We start from the raw sequence: 17,971 nt of genomic DNA on the forward strand, positions 1-17,971 counted from the left end.
GCTGCAAACATGATGCATAGCCAGACACCAGCTTCTGACAGCATTCCTGAGGAATCTTAGCCCATTCCTCATGGGCAATGGCCTCCAGTTTAGTAATATTCTTGGGATTGCGTTTTGCATCAGCCTTCTTCAAATCCCACCAGAGATTCTCTATGGGGTTCAAGTCAGGCGACTATATACATACAAACATTGTATACATACATACATCATAATAACAAAAGAAATGAAAATAAATAAATATCATGCACAGATCAGCCTTAAAACATGTAACGTTAGATATATAACGGAAAGGCTGACTGACGCGAGGCTCATACAATCTCCGCGTTTGTTATAGATACGACACAAGTGCGCCGGTTTCTTGCTGGTAGTCAAATATACTTATTTATATATACAGCATATGGATGTTACGTGCCTGTTACCTGCCGCTTTCAGTTCTAGTAGTTTAGATCTCGCAACCAGGGAAACGCCGACATGTGTTAAAGGGAGCAAGACGCGAATCTACCGGCATTTGACTCATGAGTGAATGGCGAAAATGGCTGGACGGCACAGCTTGGGATTCCATTGAAGTTACAGGGAACTATGTGTGAAAGAGGCTTAAATGTTGAAATAACAGTAATACAATGTTCATTGATAAAATGATATAAGGGATGGAAAGGGGAGATGGCAGTTGTAGAAGGGGGATGATGAAGCGCGCTGGACTGAGGAACAGCATAGGCACAGCACATCGCCATAATAGCGATTTTTTTTGTTATGCTTGTTGTAAATAAAAGTTATATGATGCATTGAAATGACATTAAACTAAGATAATACGATGGTTATCATATTTTTTCTAATCTTTATTAATAAGTTATTACAGAAACAGTAAGTGACATTTTCCGAGAGCGAAATCTGTTGTGGTATTTAAAAATGGCGGTTAGAGATGAAATCTATGAACATGGGATAACGATTTCCATTGACCAATTCTCTATATTTGCTTGATACGTACTGTATTTAAGAATGCAATGACACTGGTAATTCAGTTAATATTGATTTATTTAATGTTTCAAAACACAATCAACACAATCAACTGAGAACTAACTGCACTTTATTTAAACTTTTTTTCTTTTTAAATTGCTAGTGCAAAATAGGGAGACAGCCAAAATGACAGCTGCAGTAAATGAATTAGCGTAACAAACGAAAGGAAAACAAGTTCACTCCAAAGTGAAAGAGCTCAGGTAGCTGCTGCTCTCTCACAGGTAGTAGAGGAAGTCATCGAGGTTTATGTTGGGCTCTCTGTGGATGCTCTGTCCCACCAGGAAAGCAAGCTTGTGGGCATACTGGCAGGGTGCAGGCACTCGGATGATCCCCTGAAATAATTGGGGGAGACAAAATCAACGACAATTTATGCATCAAAAAACAACTTGCATGCCTGAAATGGGAAAACCCTATGTAAATACAGTACGTTTGATTTCATAACCAATGTGGATACATCAGTAGGTTTAAGATGTGTTTCAATGTGAACTACACCCTGTTCATGCCTGCATTTGAATTACTGACCAAGAGAATAGTTTAAGCAGACTTTTACCCTGTAATTTTGTGCATTTGTTGTTTTCATTATTCTAAAGTAGACATATCCACACGCAAAGAATCATGTTATAAAACAATCTCTGAGTAAATATATCTCGCTTTGAATGCCCTGATGTTCCAAACTCCCAAGATCCACCCCTCTCTCCCCGTCACAACAGACCTCACGTTTTGATAGCTATGATGCAGCTGCACACGAAATAATGATAGTTCGGGTAAACCTCCCCTTTAAAACTACTACTGGAAAGACAACCCAGCATACCTGCCAGTTGAAGTACATGTGGCAGAGTTTGTAGGTCAGTCGCTGCATGTGGTCAGGCTTCAGTCCACTGCTGTCATACACCACATTGTAGTGGGTTGGGGAGACGCTTCCCTGTCTAACAGCTTGGCTGACAATGTAGAAGTCGTACCTGAAAATGGGAAATTGCAACTGTAGCCACCGTTTTAAGACTGGATAAAGCAGACATAGCACATCTCTGAAAAAACAACATATTGTCTGAATTGCGTATTGAATCGATACCATTCTGGGCGGGTGACCTCAGTGTCGATGACTGTTCCAGGGGGTGGGTTGGCCATCTTGCCGCCAATTTGGGCAAAGAACCTGGAACTGATCCGCTTCTTCACAACCACCACTGTGAGTTTGGGTCTAGGAGGGGAAGAGAGAAAATACGATCAGAATGATTGGTGATTGAATGTGTTAAAGGGAACCCTGGTTATTAAGACACAGTGTTTCCTCTATATGCATTGATTTGTGGCGGGCCGCCACAAATACATTTTCTCCGCCACTAATTGATTCAGGCTGCGCAACGAGAAAGGCAGCGAGGAATTATGATCGGAGAATAGAAAAAGAAAAAGCAGATTTAAGCTAGATTTAGGCCGCTTTCAGACCTACATTTCGTTCCGATTTCGTTCCGATGTTGCAATTAACCTCGTCGGCAACGCGCTTGCAAAGCAATTTTGTGATTGGTCAGAATTTTGCGGATTTCAGGAAATCCCTCTCCTCTCCCTTCGCCCGTCGCCGGTCCCTTTAATCCCGTATCCTAATCGAAAATGCAACATCAGCGACGACTGTGGGTTATTGCATTTACTGCTGTTCTCTGGTTCATGTGCTTATACCAGTGCTCAGTATACAAGTATTTTAAATGAACATTCGTAATGTAGTCTCTGATGTTCATGGTCAACTAAATCAGGCTATTTTGTGAAACAAATAATGTTCCCGCAAATGGGTTAACCGAGCAGCCTCGCACCTAACGCTAGCATCGAACTATTCATAGCATAAAAGTTGGTAAATGTCATAAACGACACAGTATTGGCAGGGGAAAAGAAGGGGAGTCGAATTTTTATTGACAACGGATGCTGGAAAAACATGCAGCTAAAATTCAGGGAACATTTGGACAATAAGAGACACAAGGTGTGGTCGCATGGTCTAATTACAGGGCAATATGCGCGGGGCAAAAATTATCTATAGCCTCTAAAATCACCACGAACAGAACGGCAGAGGTACGGGTAAGCAGGGCTCATGTCGGTGTCAACGGTAAAAGTTGGTTTTCTTTAACTCAGCTGATAGCATTACCTTGCTGTTGGTTGTTTACCGAATGCTCCATCTGACTGTCACACTGTGATTTTACTTGTGTAAACAGTTAATGAGTAACGTTAGACGGTTTTGTGCGTGTATACTCATGTAGGCTTGCAATACTTTGTATTGATGAGCTGATCTTTCATTGTGACTGTCAGTCGCAAGTTTATATTCTACGGATGTTCAGTGCTGTATGCGCGTTCCCGGTTCCCTGTGTACTTCATATTCGATGAGCTGATGATCTTTCTCTGTGTGTGTGTGTATTGGGCGTATCTGTCAGTCACATGTATATGTTCAGTGCTGTATGCGCGTTCTGCATGTTCTGCTGCAGCTGTAGGATATCTTGGTATTTGATCACCTTCTATATAAAAATCACCGGTTCGTTTTTTTATTTTTATGTTGCCACCCTTTAGTTTTTGGTGAAATTACGTCTTTGTTTTGAGCGCCAGTGCGCACATTTTTTTTTTTTACCACTCCGCCACTAATGTGAAAAATCATAGAGGAAACACTGAAGACATGTAGGCCTTAATACGCTCTAATTGCCATCTCGTACTAAAATATGTTGGTAGAAAGACATGAAAAATGTTGATTATGTTAGAAATCCTCAATTAAGGTGTAGGTCCTTAAGGTCCTCTTACGTGTAGTCCTTTCCCATGGTACTGATTGAGTCCATGATCTGTGGCACTTCGTAGTTGACCACACTCTGCAGCATCCCGTCCCCCACTCCGTCTCTGTAGATAATGATGCGTGAGGGCAGGCACTGGTTGTGCTTCAGCCAGGCCTTCAGTGCACCTGGGAAAGAGAGCCTGCACTTAGGATACTAGGGAACATTCTCATGCTTCTCTGAGGGATTATGTTGAACAGAAGACTTGGAAGAGATGTTACAATGTGGCAGTCAGTGGTCAATTTTGATATGGTATCTTATTTGAAATGCTTTGTTGTTTCATTGAACTTGCCTTGCAGAGGCACTTTCAAGCCATCCATGATCTCCTGACCACGGCTCTGAACCACACACTTGGAGAACCACCTGGAAAACAAGAGGAATCAGTTGGTACTGGCTACCAACATTGGTGGTAAAGAGCACATTCATGGGCTTCCGGTATGGCGTCAAGGCAAACGGCTGTGTAAACGAAGAGCTCCCAGACAGGTCAACTGATTCCCCTTAACTAGTTCAATTTCTTTCACAAATTGTACTTAAAATTAATATGTAAGGGGAAATGAACCGAAAGAAAAAAGAATCAGCATCCCAGAAATCTAAGAAAAGTGACAGACAAACATCTGGAAAGGATAACGACAACGAAATGGACGAACACGAGACCGGACATCTTGCAAGCTAGCATCAACGCCATACATGCGGAGATAAAGGCTATCCGATCAGACGTGAAAACGGAATTAAACAACTTTCAAGATACCTTTGCCAAAGACCTGAGGGGAGATTTGGCAAGTTTTCAAGACGACATCAACCACAAACTAACTGAAATTGCCACTGACCTGAAGGACGCGGTGGGAAGAGTGGAAGAGACAGAGCAGCGGGTGGCGGATATGGAAGAGCGGAGTACCGAAGCGCTACGCCAAGCCTTAGACCAGGGGTCCCCAAACTACGGCCCGCGGGCCGAACACGGCCCACCCCCACACTTGGACCGGCCCTTTGAACAACGTAAATGGACTGACTTATATAGCGCCTTATTCCAAAGCGCTTTACAACGGCCTCTCATTCACCCATTCACACATACATTCACACACCAACGGCGGCAAGCTACCATGCAAGGCGCCGGCCCGCTCATTGGGAGCAATTTGGGGTTCAGTGTCTTGCCCAAGGACACTTCGACATGTGGCCAGCCGGGGCTCGAACAACGGTACAACGTCGCCCCCACACACTCAACAATGCCAGAAACATATTTTGAAAATTAAACTTTAAATATATGTTTTAATCATATCATATCTGTATTTGATATTAAAGGTTGGCTTTCAAATTAAAATGTCCCTTAGTTATAAACTAGTTTCATTAATAACATTATTAGTTAGTTTCACCCGCCCACAGAATGCGGTACATTCAACGTAACGTTCCATAGTGAACGAGCACGGATCTGTAGCAGGTGCACGTGAGCTAGAACGAACATTCAGAGAGATGAAAAATGGCCAAACGTTTGGTAAAGAGAAAAGTTGATTCAGAATGCAGGGTTTTTAACCAACAGTGCACAAGTGATTATTATTGTTAAATGCAAAGAAGTTTGTCAATAAATGTATGAATGTGGTCGCGGAGGAGGTGTGTCCCGCGGTGAGTCTGTCCGCAGGTAGGCACCAGATGAATTGAAACAATGGGGGATTAGACAATGTAGATGCCCAGCTGCAGGAGAAGACTAAATCATTTTACCGATATGTTCATGATCTGTGTCAAGCAGGGTTTTTCCTGCATAGAGAATTATGAGGCGGCCGCCTCCGTTATATTTCTAGTCGCCTGCAGGCAGGGCTGGACTGGGACAAATTAGGCCCTGGCATTTTTGGCCCAGACAGGCCCACCCCAATCGGTCGGACCACACCCACCAGCACAAAAATACTTGCCTTATATACTCGTCTTATATACTGTGCTGTACAGTCATATGACAAACTGTAGTATTCCCCCAAACCACTACAAAGACGACTACATACAGTAAGCAATGGTACCAGTGCAAGTAGACCAGTGTACTCAGTGATCAGATTCCAGAGCGAATTTACGAACGCAGCCTTGTTGTTCTAGATTTTTTTTTCCATTATCAACCTATCATTGCGCTTTAGAGTAAAACAAAGCACGCAACTGTCGCGTCTATCTTTTCATGGCAACTCTACATTGTGATTTAAAAGGGATATTAACTAATATTAAGTAATATTATTACTTGGTTACATTTTGCAATTGATCCGCGGTACACATGCGTGCCGAACCGTGGGGGGCGATCCGTTACACCCCTACACAGCTACCTATATTTTCCTTACCGGGTCAACGGTTACAGGCTGACTCGGCCCCGCTTCTTCTGTATCCTCTCTTATCCTCTGTATCTGTACCCTGCTCCCGCTCCTCCCTGCCAGCCTCCTCTTCAACCTGTTGCTGTTGCTGCTGTGGTAAACTTGAGGGTGCAGCAAACATGTCCCTAATGTTTACACATTTGGCAGCATCTGCCTCGAGTTTCTTTTTGTTTTTCTCCCTAAGTTTTTCCCAGCCTCCCTTCCGTTTTAGTGTGCTTTTGCGCTCCATCTCTCTTAGTATCTATCTAGTAACTATCCAGGCTAACTAAATTTATTTTGCCGGCCGGCTCGGCCCAAAACTACCGCGAAACTGAGACGGAGGTCTGGTGCTGCGTGCGTGCGTGACCCCTGACCCCCTTCTCTCTGTTGATTGGGCCAGCCCAGTGTCTGTATAGAAAAGCAACCAATGGGCCGCTGTCCCTGATTTATGGGCCGTTCAATGGTAGCGTTCGATTTATGGGCCGTTCGATGGTAGCTTTCGGCCGGGCCGGCTGGTAAAAAAAAAAAAAAAAACGTTTTTTTTTTTTTACATTTTAATTTTATTTTGCCGGTCGGCTCGGCCCAAAACTACCGCGGCCCACCGGGCAAATGCCCGGTATGCCAGATGGCCAGTCCAGCCCTGCCTGCAGGCTGCAGCTCTCGACAAAACTCTGACAGTCGTATTTTCTACGGTGGATTTCTGTCATTTCTAACAGCAATTGCGGCATTGCGCCGACGTGGTGGCGGGGGCGCTGTTTCACAAATAAGTTAGCTTTCGTTTTTGCTAGCGAAATAGCTGATAGTTGATGTTGACTGCTCAAGGAGAATACATATTTGAAAGTACAGAATGCCTGAGAGCCTTATATTGCATTATATTACATTACATTTTGAATGGTCATCTGGTGCCTGAATATTGTGTTTTCCTTTACATAAATAATGACATTTCCACCATAAATTGATGCAGAAAGGGCACAAATTGCATCTAAATTCACCAGAATGCAAGAAATTAAGTGTTTGATGCTCGTTTAAGGACCCCCAGACAGCCCTGCTTCATGGGTCCCCCCGTGTATGATGAGTCCTCCCTCAAGTATCAGACTGTAAAACTGATTATATTTCATTGACATCACTATAGGTATAAATTCCATCCAAATTCAACTGTTTAGACTTTGTTTGCATCCACCAGTGCTCTCCTGCGAGCAATTGCTTTGCGCAACCGCCTCCATTCCACTCCATTCCATATTATTTTATGTTAGAGACCGACCCAGGCCCCCCATCACAGAAAGGAAAAATGATGTGGCCCTCACAGAAAAACGTTTTGGGACCCCTGCCTTAGACACTCAGGAAAAACTTCAAGCAAAATTGACAGACCTCGAAGCACGCTCCCGAAGAAACATACGCATTTACGGCGTCCCCGAGGGTACTGAAGGAGACAACATGGAGGAGTTCATTGATGGGTTTATCAAGGCGGAGTTGGCCCTCACCGACATTGAACTTGGCATTCAGCGCTGCCACAGGGCGCTTGCAACCAAACCGCAAGGAGCTAACCCCTGATCCATTGTAATGTACTTTCTCCAGTACAAAATAAGAGTTAGTGCTCCGCACTGCATGGAGGAAGAAAGAAGTTCACCTGGACGGGAAAAGAGTGTACTTCGACCAAGACTACCCAAGGAGACGCAAAAAAAGAGGATGGCGTACGCTCCTATCAGAAAACTACTCAAAGAAAAGGGACTCCGCTTCCAGACTCCACCACCGGCGAAGCTCCGCGTATTCTACAACGACGGCCCCCACCTATAACAGCGCAGCAGAGAAGACCTGAGGAAGAGAGGGCTGATCATCGGTGATGAGGGATCCGACACCCCAGCGAACTTGGAGAGGCTGAGCAACACGTCCTGGCAGACGACGAGGGGGAAAACGTCCCGAAAACGAGAAACGCATCGGGAGAGAACAAGGCAAAAGCTCCAGGAATTCCGCCGTGGCACCGGAGATATTGAATGATGTCATTCTATTGCAAAAAACACTTGACATAAACGTACATCTCATCCCTGTGGTAAGACTACACAAACAGACGGAGTGATAGTAGCCTGTGATTGGTAATTGGTCGCCCAGGGACGACAGAGATAAGGTTTAGGTTGTTGTGGGTAGCTGTGGGCTCCATACCCTACACAACGCATTCAAGTGTGGATTCTCCATGTGGCAACTGGAGAAGGTAAGATGATTATAACTATGAGAAGTAATCTTTCATTTGTCCCACAAGGCAAATTGGAATATTACAGCAAGTGGACACTTGACAGGATTTAAAGAGAGCATGAATTTACAGATGTTTCATACTATTAACTCCTAAGTTATTTTTCTAAGGGTTTATGCAATCAAAAGTGTCTGCACACATTATGTGTACAGTTCAGTCATTCTGTCAGTTTAGTTCTGGTATGTGTCTGTGTGTGTGTGGTCTACTGGGGAGCGCTGCTGGTTGAGCAGTCTGATAGGGCAGTGAGGAAGGACCTGCAGTATTGCTCCCTTACACACTTTGTGTCATTCCCCATGAGAGATGATGGCTAATTCAGCATTCTCCTCTCTCCCACCAAGGTGTTGAGAGCAATGCACTTTGTTTTCCACAATACACCAGCGAGGAGGGATGACTTCATTGCCCTCACCAAATCCTCAGTCTTCCCATTACCATTCTGTGGCCATCGGTGGATTGAGAACCTGCCAGTTGTGGAGAGGGCTATAGAGGTAATTAAAATCTTGATTTATATAGCACCTTTCTAAACAAAGTTACAAGGTGCTGCACAATGTATGATAAAATAGACATGCATGATAAAATAATACATACACATGGTGGAATTAAAGGTATGGCCATCACTGGTGAAGTATGTGGATGCAGTGAAGACAAAAAAGTTGCCAAACCCTGGGACAGCGTCATTTGACACCATCGAAGCAGCCCAGCGAGATCCGCTCATCTTGCCCAAGCTACAGTTCTTCATGGCCATCTCAAGGACCTTCACTCCCTTTCTCACAAAGTACCAGACTGACACACCAGTCATGCCATTCCTTGGCAAAGATTTGGCTGACTTGTCCAAGGTAATCAAATTAATAATGAACAATCAACAACAAAAGCAAAACAAGTTGAGTGTGTGTGGGCATGCTGAATGTGTGTGTGAGCAGGGAGAAATGGCAGATGCTACTGGGTGGCTTGATTAATTAAACTCGTCCTTAGTCAATACATAAAATTACTGAAAGATTATGTTTTGGCTAAGTAAAGGTTACTTATCATACTGTTATTGATATATTGCATATGTGATATGATATTATTTTAAATAACTATATAGAAATGCATTTCATGGTTAATGTGGTTATCAAAGGTACTTGCTTTACAATCATCATGCATTTTCTTGTTACCCTTTCAGAGTGTGCTGAGGCGTTTCGTCAAGAGGGAGCATCTCAATGACATCACTCCACTGCAGCTGGTCAGGCTGGATGTCGCTGATCAGAAGAGCTGGGTCAACCCGAAGGAAGCCGACATAGGCCTGGGTGCTGAGGCAGCCCTCAAGGTAATTTAGATGTATTACTTAACTTTATATCAAATGATGGTCCATATACAGGCAGGAGAGAATACTGTGTTAGGCCATTCAGTTGTATTTAAAACACATTACCCATCTGTCAGGACCTCCAGAGAAAGGGGACCGTAGGGGAGCTCACTGCCCTAGAGTTTAGGAAGGACTGCATGACGGGTATGTCAAATATCCTAAAGAAAGTCCAGGACAGGAGCCCCCTGAAGTACCCCATCGTGAGACAGATGGCATGTCTGGACCCCACAGTCATGTACGCCAACCCAGACGGATGCCAGGGAAGAATGAAAAGTCTAGTGCAGAAGTTACTGCAAGACAAGCAGTTGTCTGGAGGTGTCTCTGCTGGTATGAATAGTTAATAGAAAAGCTGGAAATGTTGTCCCTGATTATTAGCCAATGGACAATTGGACATAAGCCTGTCTGCTAATCAGGATTAATCATGTAAATAATATTTCACATATTTCCTTTCATCTGTTTTGTTATAGGTGATGTGATTATCCAACAGTTTGGGAACTTCCTGTCTGTTGAGGCTAAAAACGAGCACTTCCTGTCCTTCCGGCCCATGGAAACCAGGCTTGACGTGTTCCTGCATGGCTACCTCAGCCAACCCTACCCTGAGCTCTGGGGTTTCTGTCAGAAGCTTCTTCTCCTATCCCATGGGCAGGCGACAGTCGAGAGAGGCTTCTCCATTAACAAGGAGGTGGAGACCGTTAACATTCAGGAGGACACTGTCATTGCCCAGAGACTGGTCTGTGACTATGTTGCAGTTTGTGGGGGGGTTGCCAATGTCCCTCTCACCAAGGAGCTGCTAACTTCGGTGGGATCAGCAAGGTCAAAGTACAGAGAACACCTAGACCTGGAGAAGAGGAAGAGGCAAAGCGCTGCACAAGGGCAGAAAAGAAAAGCAGCAGAAGAGCACATCATCGAGCTGAAAAGGAAGAAGCAAACTCTTCTAGTGGTATCTGATTCTCTGGAGAAGGATGCAGACAAGTTTGCTGAGCAAGCTGAGGGGAAGTCCGGCACCTTGATGGCTCAGCTCATCACAAAGTCTAACGTCCTCAGGAAGAGATACAAAGAAAAAATGTGTGATTTGAAAAAAATAGAGGCAGAACTGGAGAGTAAGGCCACAGAATTGAGGCTCATGCCGTGAGTGTGTTAAGTAGATGGGGTTTTTTTGTTAGATGTTTCCGACCAACTAATTGCACTTTTAATTTAATTAAGTTATTGAACCAGAGCTTTTATGTTCAATAAACAAAACAAGTAAACTTGAATGAGTCTCATTGATTGACATGCTATGCTTGTATTGTAGTACAGTGGAATCCCCTAACCATCGCATATATATATTTTTTCGGTCTTAAATTCCATTTAAAGTGGCATTAAAAAGGTCTTAAAAAGTCTTAAATTGAACTTGCTGAAACCTGCAGAAACCCTGTCCATGCTCATCCACATACCTGGACATGCCCTTGTTGAGACTGGCCACCAGAGCTCCAATGGACCTCTTCCCTGCAGCTATGTCGTGGTAGCAGTCAATGCCCACGATCATCAGCTGCTGGAGCTGTGAAACAGAGGCAGGTGAAGTTACACCTTACAAAGTTTGGTTTAGCACATGCTTCTATTGAGATACATGGGGTGGAACATAATATTGTGGATGGAGATCACATAGGTGTGAAATGTGTGGTGTGAAATGTGTGGTTGTAGAAATAGAACACGCTGTAGACATTGTACCTGCACCCATGTGAGGTAGTCAGTCAGATAAATGTTATCCACATTAAAAAGGTAAAGTTTACCCAAAATTCATGTTCATGTGTATTTCTGGTCAATCCATAATGCATACCGTCTCAAACTATCATAATTTCAAAACGTATCATAGCTATCAAAACTCAAAGTCTGTTTACTTCCTAAAAAAGCCCCAGAGTTAATATAATCGGGAATCGGGAATCTTGATCAATTTGGAACATCAGGACTGATGACGGCATTCAAAGTGAGATATCTTGACCGTTTATATATATATCTTCATCGTTTTTAATGTGTCTATTGAATAATGAAAACAACAAATAATAAAATTCCACTTTAAATTTATCATGAGCATTGGTCTGTATGTGCACAGCCGTTTTTTTATATATTGGGCCCCAACAACATTTGTGACTTTGGGTTTATTTCAATTCACTGTGCGACTTACTGGGATATCCACACTCCAGAGCTCTCCTCCCATCTTGCAGTTCATCTGCAGGGCAATCTTGGTGGCCACAGTCATGACGACCTGTTGGCGGGAAAGGGTGCGAGCCAACACACACTGGCTGGGGGTGGGACAGTCCACACACAGGTACTTCTTCACACTGTCATACTTATCCTTCCTGTTGCTGGGGAGGATCACCACCACCTGAGGAGGTAACACACATGCTTTAGTCCTCAATCAACACCTAGAGGTGGTTACCTGGACACAGATTAAGACGATTGCTAGACATGTTATGCTCAGAGACTAACCATCTGGGTGGTCTCTGTAACGTTGTGCTGCAGAGCCCTGAGCAGAGACTCCTGGCGGTCCTCGTACTCCACCCTGTACACAGACCAAAACTGTCAAAGCACTGGGACATCTAACCAATGGGACTTCCACTGATGATACCATGTTCATTTTGAGATAACACCCAAGTATGATTGGCAAAGAATACTCAAGGCTTTGTAAAACACCTGTGGTACAATACTGCAGCTTAAGGTGCTCATTAACGCAAGCTTGGAACCTTAATTCTAGCTGTGCCCATTCACAGCTGGACTCACTGTTGTAATTAACTTAGGTATCATATGTTGCTCCCTGCCACTAGGTGGTGCTATAGCACTGTGTGTGTGTGTGTGTGTGTGTGCGCCTCCTTCCAGTCTCCTCCAACCCAGAGTGAGAACTCACATAACAGGCCTCTGCACGCGGATGCCCATGGGTGGGGACACCTTATTTAAGCCGTCCAGGAGGGCGTGGGCTACGTCAGTGTTGCGGTGGGTAAGGAACATGATCCAGTTGTCCAGTGGCCGGCTGCTGATCAGGGGGATCCCCCTCATTTCTTTGGACCAGTCTGCTGCCCAAGAGTTGTACTCGTACTGGGAGACAAAAGAAGAAAAAAAAAAAAGGTTTTTGAGTTTGTTGCAATCACAGATTATGACAGGCATATAGGCCTACATGCAAATACATGACCAGCAAACATTCTTGTTTGGAGCTAGATCAGTACATGTTGCAGTAAAACAGAAATGTTTAGCAAGAGCTTCAAACTGCAGGTAACAAGTACTGTAATAAGCCACACTGGGGACATCATTTCTGATGTATTCAATACCGATCGGGATCCTTGGATAATCTTCTCAGCAGGGAGGATTCTGCCTGTGAGGTTCAGGAGTTTGTTGTCAAAGTTGAGCCCCCAGGTATTCATTTCAGCCTCAGCCTCATGGTTCCTGCAAGGTGGTCAGTTTTGCAATCAACGTTGTGATATCAATATTGGAACCACTTAAAGCTGGGGTGTAGAGTCAACATTACATCAGTGCAAGGCTGCTCATAGTCAAACCATATAGAGTGTGACGTACTTGTGGAGGTTATTGACAAAGCGATTGAGACGCTGCTCCCTCTGCTCTGGGTTCAGTCTGGTGTGGGTGGCCAGGTCCTTCATGATGTTGAAGTCACTGCGCATCTTGTCCGTCAGGCCTATTAAAAAATAAAAATAAAAAGTAGCAGTGTATATAATACTAAAATAAATACTGTCCATAAGTAGTGTTTGTGAGGTTTCTCTAGTGTCAAGTCAGTGGTACCTGTAAGGCAGCAGAACTCTGGGATGAGCATGGCTGGGCCAGGGGGCGGCCCCCCAGAAGGGCCCATCTTCTTCACATGGCTTACCAGAAGGGCCTGCCGGTTGTCGGTGATGTCCAGACTATATTGCTGAATGAAAGTGTTAAATCATAATGAGTTCAGTGGTTACTGTGACACATGGTCTGTGATATGGTCTGATAGTTTAAGTTTATGAGACAACACCTACAGTTTTGTAGTATTCTTTGAAGGAGATGTCAGAGTTCCCTTTCTTGAATGTGTTAGTAGGAGTGTGGTCCCATGCGATATCATCAATCCTGTAGGTCTTGTTATTGTACCTGAGAGAAAAAATTCCCATAGACAGTTGGTTGTTATAAATGTGAATGTTTCTTTGCAACAATGTAAAAGTGGTTATTATAAGGTTGAATAAACATTTAGTTATTAAAAAAAAAAAAAAAAAAGAATATGCACAAATCAAAGTAGAGCTTAGTGCTTAGTACCTACTCTGCATTACTGTAAAGCGTTACCATAGAGAAATAACAGTTGTATCTCTGCGTTCATCTAGTGGTGGGTCTTACTTGGTGAGGACAATTTGGCCCACCAGCTCCTTGGTGCAGGCCTCCATGAAGTGCTGGTCCCCACACTGCTGCTTGAGATTGCCCATGAAAGAGAGCACTGTTTCACTGCGCAGCACCTTGTGGCTCACATCCATACTCAGCATGATGCTCGACTCAAACTGTAGGATGGTGGTGGTGAAGCCAGGCCAGATGGTCAGTCTGAAGAGCACATGCATACAACATGCCACACAATGAAGGACACAACAACATCTTTATTCTGTCTCTTTTGTCTTTATGGGTAAAACCACTGCCGAGACAGGTAAGGCACAGACCTGTGCTGTGGGATATTGAGTGGTTCATTTGGGTCGTAGTAATGGCGTCCAATTTGTTGCATGTTTAGCATCCGCAGCACCCTAGAACAAACAGAGAAAAACGTTTTTACAGACAATGACGGAATAGAGACCGACAGAGAAACGTGAGTTTGTGTCTTATTATAGGTCAACACAACCATAACCCTTCACTGGGTGCTCTGACCTTCTGAAGATGATGTTGTAGAACTGCAGGCACACTGGAGAGGTGGGTGGCAGCTCATTGGTCAGAGTGATCGTGATCTGGACATCCTCTCCATGGTTGGTCCGAGACTGAAGTACAGTCTCCTACAAAATACAATGGAAGCTCTGTGTCAAGGTTTCTCAATGAATTACAATTAGAACATGCTTCTCAAAACAGCATGTGGGAGCTGATCCATCAGCTTTAGATCATACTGTAGTTAGTATGTTTTTCACTCTTGCTCCAACAATTAACAGTTAACTACTTTGATAAGTTCTTACATGCCGTTTGGTAAATTATGATCTTAGTCTATCACAAATCCGAGTGATAGAGCCATCAGAAGAACCGAACCCTCTAGTGTACTTTACCCGGTTCTCAAGTCTGTGAGGCAGGAAGAGGAGGGCTCCATCAAAGGTGCGGGCTGAGCCTAGCGTCTCGTTATGATGAAACAAGAGGGCAGAACGCATGCGGCGGGACTCTATGGGGGGCTTGTAGTCCACATGGTACTGGTAAAGCACCCACTGAGGGCGGGAAAGGATGCGGAAGAAGTTGGCTTTCAGTTGAATAGGAGAGCCAGAGGACCCTGAAGACATATCACAGATGACAGCATTATATTACAGAAAACAGAACAATGACATTCTTCTGCAATGGGTTTAATGAGGATTTCATACATGGATGTATCATGTTGTTCATTATTCTAAAACGACACTATAATTGTGACCATGTAATGGCTGGCTAACACACCAGTCTTGGATTCCTTGACATGTTCCATGGCCTGCCTGGTGTTGATTCCTATATCATGGAAATCACCACGGCGTCCACCCCTCTCTCCGATCTTCACCTGCTGAAAGCCTGCAGATATCTTAAGAAGATCTGTGGAAACAAAGGGCAGAGAAATAATGCAGTTTCACTCACTCTCATTTCACATTAAACACATTGATTGAACACATTTCAAATGTAAAATGTTCGGCTTGACTACTGGTATAGGAGAGGAAGAATTAAAAGTAAAAGTGCACTTAAGGCTTGACAGGTAGACCATATGCACAGAAAGACATGATTAATCAATGCTTGCAGTAACGTTTCTGTTCACTGTTTTCGTTCCCTCAACTCTCAAATCCGCTCGCCATGAACAAACATTTGAACAAGTTACAGAAGCAACTGCGTTCCAGACAAACTCGACCTCCGACTCAATGGAACGCATCATACACTGAAAATTCACTGGTGCATATTGAACCGTGGATGGCGAACCATACAGTTAAATATAAACAGAGAACCGTTGCACCCCTAATATGCATTAGCTACTTTAAATGACCATAGAACACAGCACCTTCTGAGGACACAAGTCCCGGGGCAATCTTCTGTCTTCCACGACCCACAAGTTGACCCTCAGAAGTGGAGTGAACTGGCCGTGCTTCCTCCTGAGGGGGAGCCTTTAAGAAAAAACATTAAAATGTAATAAAAAATACTTAATTGAAAGCCCTTACCAGTTCCTATAATAACTCATGTTTCATATCAACAACACTCCACAAAATTACTGTGAAAACTCATAAAGGTAAGTGAAGTAATCTTAACCACTCAATTAGCAGTGCAAGAGCATTCAAATAGTCAGAACTGAATTAATGATATGCCTAAAAACTATTAGTGACAGAATACAATAGTGACCTTTTAAATTCAGCATTACATTTGTTAATAACATTATCTTCTGGCAGAGATGCCATCATCGGATATATTTTATTATTAAAACAAGGGAAAAGAGCTGGTTTACATAAATAAAGGCTATGTACACTATCTTATCTTTTACAAGATCATTCATAAAGTAATAGTTTGTCACATCTACAGGTACATAACATCAACAGTTATAGCCAAATCTTATTCAAGAGTTTAATAAAATGAGTTGCTTCTTCTCGGGGCAAATGTTCTCCAACTTTTTCATAGCAGTCTTTGATAAACGTACCCTCTGTAAAAGGTCTGCCATGTTTAGCTATTAACATAGCCACTTCGTAGCTTGCTTTGGTGATGTTTTCATTTCACTGACAGGCCCACGTGAAGAATCGCTGTTGTGATGCCAGAGCAGCTTGGGAGTTGCTTCACGTTTTCAGTATGGTCACTCCCTGCCAGCTTGTCGGATGCGTTAGCAAATTTTGTCTGGTAGTGTCTCTTTACATTGAATTCCTTAAACAAGGCAACCGTTTCGATTTTTGCCTCGATGTTCAGTTAAGAAATATAGTAATTCCCATTTTTCCTGAAAGCGGCGGCCCTCACTGTCAACTTAACTTTTTGCAGTCGCCATGGTAGAAATGAGCGGGGAAGGGTTCACAGAGCCAGATCGCATTAGAGTGGTGCTGCCACCATGCGGTGAAATGAGGAACTGCCGTACCGATGGCCCTACAGTAGGCTAAATTCATAGTCTTTCACCCCCAAGTCTGGTACAGCCATGCGTAACGGCGAAATCCTGTGGGCAGAATTAATTCATACGATATGTTGGTAATTGATGTGTATAAGGATTATTAATGAACTCACCGACACCGCCCCTGGTGGCCCAGTCTCTTGACCGCGTGCACAACACCTCGATCTTGCTCTGGCTCGACCCGTCATTATAGGGTTTGGTTCAAACTCGAATGGAACTGGAAGAAACATACAAATTAAACTTCTCATTCTACAATTTTAACATAGCAGAGTTTGACATGACTACCACGTGTACATTTGGAACACAATTAAAGACAGTCACGAGCACATGTCGTGACCACAGTCGTGACCACATACTGGCGCAAAGTGCTGCACGAGGCAAGAAACAAGACTTAGCTAGCTAACTAACAACCACTTTGTAGTTCATAAATTAGCTAATGGAGTCATCGTTGCTTCTGTAGTCTACAGTTAAAATTCATTGCTTTAGATGTATTAATTACTAACTGGCTAATATTATTGAAAATGTAAACATTGCGTTAGAACAGGCGGCCTGTCTAAACTAGCTCGCTAAAATCACAACTGGCAACTGGACTTGAAACCATCTCGTGTGGCTCAATTAAAAGCTTATATTCTTTAATTACTTTTACAGTGATTATCTGGCAGCATGTAAGGTAATAAACATCATGTAGCTAGCTCTATTTTTTCATAGAACGCCTTAGATGTACTTACATAGTGACTTCTTTCAAATCTCAACTGTCTGCGATACGAATTGTATCAGGTTATTTGTAGGGCTTCTCAACCTGAGTATTACTGCGCACGTAATACAATTCTCGTATCATTCATTGGTTCAGAATACTGAATTCTATAAATATTTTATTTATTGAATACACGGGCATTATTTTCGACTCAAAGTAAAACAAATGTTTTACTATACACTGTACACATACTCATTGTATAGTAGGCTATACAGTTGGGTAGGAGAGAGAACTATATTTTG

General features: G+C 43.4%; 2 protein-coding genes across 2 annotated transcripts; one reads left to right on the forward strand and one right to left on the reverse strand.

Annotated features, from left to right (window-relative positions):
* Positions 1-1,208: 1,208 nt before the first annotated feature.
* Positions 1,209-17,163, reverse strand: piwil1 (piwi-like RNA-mediated gene silencing 1; the record flags this gene model as incomplete). Its single annotated transcript, XM_080532009.1, has 20 exons — positions 1,209-1,346; positions 1,826-1,973; positions 2,084-2,209; positions 3,778-3,959; positions 4,109-4,166; positions 11,136-11,239; positions 11,864-12,064; positions 12,169-12,241; positions 12,584-12,771; positions 13,002-13,116; positions 13,246-13,363; positions 13,468-13,594; positions 13,692-13,800; positions 14,041-14,238; positions 14,352-14,432; positions 14,554-14,675; positions 14,937-15,151; positions 15,313-15,441; positions 15,896-15,998; positions 17,095-17,163. The coding sequence occupies 20 exons, from the start codon at positions 17,161-17,163 to the stop codon at positions 1,230-1,232; spliced, it is 2,583 nt and encodes an 860-aa protein (XP_080388135.1). The 3' UTR covers positions 1,209-1,229.
* LOC308158425 (uncharacterized protein) lies at positions 8,256-11,053 on the forward strand. Its single transcript, XM_080532012.1, has 6 exons — positions 8,256-8,324; positions 8,702-8,848; positions 8,966-9,196; positions 9,523-9,666; positions 9,780-10,029; positions 10,170-11,053. Exons 1-6 carry the CDS (start codon positions 8,307-8,309, stop codon positions 10,832-10,834), a joined length of 1,455 nt encoding a protein of 484 aa, XP_080388138.1. The 5' UTR covers positions 8,256-8,306; the 3' UTR covers positions 10,835-11,053.
* Positions 17,164-17,971: the final 808 nt, after the last annotated feature.

This window comes from Nansenia antarctica, assembly GCF_963989245.1.
Source record: "Nansenia antarctica genome assembly, chromosome: 5".
NCBI lineage: Eukaryota > Metazoa > Chordata > Actinopteri > Argentiniformes > Microstomatidae > Nansenia > Nansenia antarctica.

Bases quoted from the DNA above. Each gene is read 5' to 3' on its own strand.
- LOC308158425 (XM_080532012.1), top strand. The intron at 8,849-8,965 runs GTAATTAAAATC...GTGGAATTAAAG, and splicing joins TTGTGGAGAGGGCTATAGAG to GTATGGCCATCACTGGTGAA. The intron at 9,667-9,779 runs GTAATTTAGATG...CCCATCTGTCAG, and splicing joins GTGCTGAGGCAGCCCTCAAG to GACCTCCAGAGAAAGGGGAC.